The 6000-nt window shown below is 43.1% G+C and overlaps 1 protein-coding gene across 1 annotated transcript in view; it reads right to left on the bottom strand.

The window, feature by feature from the left end:
• XRRA1 (X-ray radiation resistance associated 1) overlaps positions 1–6000 on the bottom strand; it is a 95454-nt gene that overhangs the window by 13165 nt on the left and 76289 nt on the right. Inside the window, exon 13 of the mRNA XM_042780952.1 lies at positions 4466–4813. Coding sequence (XP_042636886.1) covers positions 4466–4813 — 348 coding nt within the window. The remainder of the gene's footprint in view (positions 1–4465; positions 4814–6000) is intronic.

Genomic DNA, 6000 nt, shown 5'->3' with positions numbered 1-6000 from the left:
ATGTATCAGACAGTGTTTCTCTGCTATTCATAAGGTTTTCCCTGGCCAATTCTTTGAGAAGTGGATGGCCTCTTTCTTCTTCCTAGTCTGTCTCAGGCTGCACCTGGGCTGATACCTTGTGAACCATGTGCACCCCACTGGGTTTGAAACACCAGTGGCACAGCCTCAAGACTCACAGCCACATGTCACCACAGTACGACAAACGACAGACAAGTTTGTCTCCCTCAGCTGTTGGAAACCTCTCCAGCTGCCCTTACCTGGATCCCTGTGGCTGACTCCTCGATCTGTTTTGGTCTCCTTTGCCTTTTCTGTCCTCTCCCTGCTTTCCCACCTTGCTGCTTGTGGGGCATGGCCTGGTTTCCCTCTCCTCACCTGGGTCCCTGCGGTTGATCCAGCAAAATTGTCCCTCAAATATGATGGTGAAATTAGGACATTTCCAGATAAGCAGAAATTAAGGGAATTTATTAAAACCAGACCAACCTTACAAGAGATGCTCAGGGGAGCCCTTTGGACAGAGAAACAACAACAGCCAACAACAACTGACCATTAACACACATGATGATGTAACCCAGAAACTATCCCAGCTATGGAAGTATCCAACGTAAAGAAGCCTACAAGATTGTAAACAGGAAACCAGAGACATCGATTGACAAATATGGACAACTACAAACCAAAATGAAGGAAAATACTGTGTCGTTACAGAACTTCTAGATGGTAGGGAAGTCAAGACAACTATAAGATAGAATGGACTGCTCTAAACTTGGGAATAAAACTATAAATCACAAGGTAACCTCAAAGAAAAATGATAAACCTTCACATCAAAGAAGAGGACCAACATAAATATTCAGCAAATACTAGAATAATAGCAATGAAGCAAGTGATTCATAAACAAAACAAGCTCAGCATAGAAAATTATATAGAACAAAGAAATCGACACCATGAAAAAGCACTAACAAAAATGACAGCAACAAATTCATATTTGCCAATAATTACATACCTGGCAAGGGACTTATCTCTAAGATTTATAGTGGAAGAGTGGATGACCAAACTGTGGTACATGCACATAATGGAATGCTATGTAGCACTAAAGAATAATGTAGAGTCTGCAAAACACCACATAATATGGATGAACATGGAGGACATTATGCTGAGTGACATAAGTCAATCATAGAAGAACAAATATAGTATTAGTTTGTTGTTGTGGAGGGTGAAAGGAAAGGTTTATATATGGAGGGAAACTTTATTTGTTGGTTGCCAGGGGTGGGAGGGGAGGGGAGGGAACACTGCCAAAAAAAAAAAAAAAAATGCATTGACCCATGTCACTTTAGTTTTTTGTAGTTCACTGAACATAAATTATATTTCAATAAGATGCATTAAAAAGTTTATATAAATATTTTAAAAAAAAAACTATAGCTTAAGTCAGACATACCTTAGTACTCAAAGTAACATCTCTGTTGTTTTAAAACTTTAAAGAGGTCTTTTGCAGAAGATCTGCCCAATGCAATATGTGATTTGATTTCTTGACTGCTGCTTCCATGGACACTGATTATTGATCCAAGTAGAGTAAATTCTTACAACTTCAATTTCTTTTTCATTTATCATGATGTTGTTTATTGGTCCAGTTGTGAGCATTTTCATTTTCTTCACATTCAAGTGTAATTCATAGTGAATTTGTCTTTGACCTTCGTCAGTAAGTGCTTCAATCGTATCAGTAAGGACCTTTAAATGCCAAGCTACAGGTGTTTAGTTTTGTTTTCATTTGTATTTTCTTTATTTTCACTGTAGTGGCAAGCAATGAAGGGGTATATAAAGGAGGTGAGTAAACTAGTCTGAGTTCACATTTTTAACCCACTCTAATAGTTTTATCCACCACCCATCTGTCAGCATGTTGTACTGTGATGACTTGTGTGTTGCTGTGAGGCTGGATGCTCTGCCACCAGTATTTCAAATACCAACAGGATCACCCATGGTGGACATGTTTCAATGGAGCTTTCAGACTCACACAGACTAGGAAGAAAGGTCTGGTGATCTACTTCTGAAAGTCAACCAATGAAAACCATATGGATCACAACAGAACACTATCTGACTGCCTTTCTGTGAACAGGCCATGAGGAGGGATCAATCAATTACTGGAAAGAGACATCATATTTGGTGAAGTCGAGGGCCAGCGAGGGTGAGGAAAACCCTTGGTGAGATGCACTGGCACAATCTTTGCAATAATGGACTTAAACATGCTGGTAATTTTGCAGATGATATAGAACAGGACAAAAGTTTTCTTTTTTTCTGTTGTATATGAGGTTGCTGTAAGTAAGAACTGACTTGACAGCAGATAGCTATCTATCTATCTAATAGCTTTGTAAGAGGTGTCCTTATAAAGTCTGTATTTCATATAGGGATGCAGTTTATTAAAACTATGGCTGGCTCAAGAAGAAACAGAAAATCTGAACACACTTATAGTAAGTAAAGAGATTGAATTAATCATTTTAAAACTTCCCACAAAGAAAAGCCCAGATCCAGATGGCTTCACTGGTGAATTCTACCAAATGTTTAAAGAATTAGCACCAACACTTCACAAACTCTTCCCAAAAAATAAAATAGGAGGGAACGCTTCCCAACTCATTCTACAAGACCAGTAATCCCTGTGATTATTACCAAAATCAGAGGAAGACACTACAAAAAAAGAAAGCTATAGAACAATATCCCTCATGAATATAAATGCAAAAATCCTCAAAAACTAGCAATACATAAAAAGGATTGTACACTATAACCAAGTGAGATTTATCCCAGGAAATCAAGGTTGGTTTAACCAATGAAAATAATTTAATACACTGTATCAACAGAATAAAGGACAAAAACCACACTATCATCTCAATGGATGCAGAAAGCATTTGACAAAACCCAATATCCCTTCATGATAAAACAACAATAACCTCCATCAACCCCCAACTCAGAAATAGAAAGAAACTTCCTCAGCCTGATAAAAGGCATCTTCAAAAAAACCACAGCTAATATACTCATACTGGTGAAGAGTGAAAACTGCTCTCCTAAGATCAGGAACGGAGCTCTGGTAGCATAGTGCCTAAGGCACTTGACTGCTCACCAGAAGGCTGGCGGTTCAAACCCACCAGCCACTCCTCGAAAGGAAGGTTGGGCAATCCTACTTCCGTAGTGATACTGCCCAAGGAGGGGTCGCTATGAGTCGGGGCCGACTCGACGGCAAACAACAACAACAACAACAAGATCAGAAACAAGATAAAGATGTCTGTTCTCTGACACGTTTTTTCAACATTGCACTAGAGGTTCTAGCCTGGAGAATTAAGCAAGAAAGAGAAAACAAGGTATTTTTCCCCTAATGACATTGTGACTCTTGACTGATTGGATTACATTGGCTTCTAGGAAGCTCAGAACTGCATTTTGACAATACACTTCTGTTACAAGGACAGCAGTGCACGATGTGCGTGTTTGACGGAATTACCTTTGGACTTACTATTTCATTTCCTGTCTATATTTTCCTTTCATCATCTCTCGTTTATTTTTAATACTTACTTGCTTGTACTCTGCTTTGTTCCAAAAAAGGTTCTGAGACAGTTCATACATATACTTTTATACTGTATGAATTTATATGTCACTAGAAATCATTTGTGAAATCAAGAGACAGATGAATGTATGGGTGGATATACATCTTGGAAAGAACTGGCAGTGGGCAAGCCTGGAGGCAGGGAGATCAGTGAGGGGGACAGAACAATAATAGAGTTTAAGAGGCCCTGCCCACTCCTTCAGCCTTATATGCCCCTTTCCCTACATGTCACTCTTCTGTTCCACTGACATATTTGTGGCTCCTGCACATACCATTTTAAATTCCTTCCCTGCTACTCTGCACTTCATGCTGTTTGCTCTACCCAGAATGAGCCTGCCGCCCATGTCTTCTCCTCATAAACTCCTACTCAGCCTGCAAAGCTCAGCTCATCTGAACCTCTTCCAGGAAGCCCTCCTGGACTAAGGCAGAAGCATCCCTCCTTCCTTTAGGCTCCAAGCCCCTGGATTTTCCTGTCTTAGCACTGATTCTATACCTTGTTCATGCCCATCTATATCATTAGACTGAGAGCACCTCAAGGGCAGGACACATATCTGATCCACCTGTGTCCCCAGGCTCCAGAAGTGAGGTGAACTTAGACAGAAAGAGGCAGCAGCAAATCTTCCTAAAAAGCTGGTCAGAACCACACCCTAGCCAGATGTCACCTGTGTCACAGGACCATGACCTATCCCCGTGTGTGTCTGCACCAGTAGCCTGGGGTCAGTGGATATCCTAGAAAGGACCTGCAGACCCTGCCAGGGTGCTACCTTCTGGTTTCCAGACCTGCCTTGTGCTTGCTCCCAGCTGCCCACAGCCATCCAGCCACCTAAGGGCTGCCCAGGAACCTGCAGGAGTTGGAAGAGGTAGACAGGAGCAGAAAAACCTAGGCACCTGGGTCAAGAAGACAGACTCTACACTCTTGGTATCCTCATCTGACAGGTGCTGTGGGCTGAGGTGGCCAGCTGTGTCACTTGGGTGGGACATGGTCTCTTCGCTATGCACCGTAGAGTCGGAGCAGATGGGAGGCAGTGGCACAAAGGTCCGGTGGGATGTGGAAAGGCCCTTGAAACCCTCAGTGGGCCTCTCTGAGCCCATGGAAGTGCTTCTGGCAGTGGGCAGCTGTTCAGCGGGCTCTGCCTGTGGCTCTGGCACATCCGTTGTGGGAGGCCCGACTGCAGTCACAGATGGGTACTGGAGCATCAGAGGTTGTTTCAGCACCTTTGGGATTTGGGTTTTCACCTGCCATGAGAGAAAGGCTGGGTTGGATTTGCTCCCTAATCAGAAGTCTCTCCTCTTGGACCTCACCAGCCTAAGGCCATGTGGTACAATGATCAGAGCACTGGGTAAGGACTCAAGGGGGAAGGAGGGGAGAGGGAAATCATACTACTGGGCACCTACGATGTACCCTGTGCACAACATATGGTGTGTTCTTTACACTCAAAACTACCTGTGACTAATTATAATTTTAAAGATGAGAAAACCTGGCTCAGAGGCAAATCAGCTTGTCCATGATCACAGAGTAATTCAGATAGAGTGTGGACTATATGAATCCAGTCCAGGGTGCCAGGCCTCATTCTGCATCCCTGACTATCTCAGCCTGGCCTTCTATTTAATGTAGTGCTGTTGACTTTCCTGAGGGATGCTTCTGCATTCCCCTTTCTGGAAGGCAGTATCATCAGGCCCCTTTCAGGATGCAGGTCCCTTATGAAGACCCATTAGGCAAGTATCTCAAGGTTCAGGGCCAAGGAAAGAACTTCTTTCCTGTTGAACTGCCCAGTTCCCTTAACTAGCAAAAGCCTGTCACCATGATTGTCCTCCTTTGCCTCACCTGCCAGGAGGTTCAGTTTTAAGTCTGATGTCTACGTGTTCAGTTTCCCTCAGCTGGCTTAGTTCTGTCTCCCTTTCCTATTTTCAAAAAATTCTTTGTGAAAGCTATTTGGTCCATTGAAATCTGTACTTTTACAGACTGTGTATAGTGGAAAGAGCTGAAGCAGTGCAGTGAGGAAAACATGGGCTGGATGCAGTTCACAGTTGGAGCTTCCATTTCCTCCTCACGAAATGGGGGAAGAGTCGCTGTACTGCCTAGATTGCAGAGTTCTCTCAAATGAGATGATGTGTGCAAAGGTACCTAGCAAACTAAAGATATATAACATCTCAGTGTTTAGGCTTGAAGCCCAAGAGACTCAAGAGTCAGTTTTCAGAACTCATGACACAGGGACAGGCAGCACCATGCTTCAGTGTCCAAGACACCTATTTCCAGCTAGTAGGGAAGAGGCAATGCTTAGCCCTCCCTCTCATAGATCTGTGAGTCATCTGCTAGCATGTCCTTCTGGATGGAGGAGTGCTGGGAGGGCACTCTTTGGTCTTTCTTTATCCTACCACTCTGTTTCCAGCCCCCTTCCAAGGGAAGCCTGGATAGTCTAACT

Source organism: Orycteropus afer, unplaced genomic scaffold (assembly GCF_000298275.1).
Source record: "Orycteropus afer afer isolate SDZICR_OR568_19922 unplaced genomic scaffold, OryAfe1.0 scaffold00074, whole genome shotgun sequence".
Taxonomy (NCBI): Eukaryota; Metazoa; Chordata; class Mammalia; order Tubulidentata; family Orycteropodidae; genus Orycteropus; species Orycteropus afer.
Note: the sequence above shows the minus strand (reverse complement) of the source record. Positions and strands in the feature narration are given on the sequence as shown.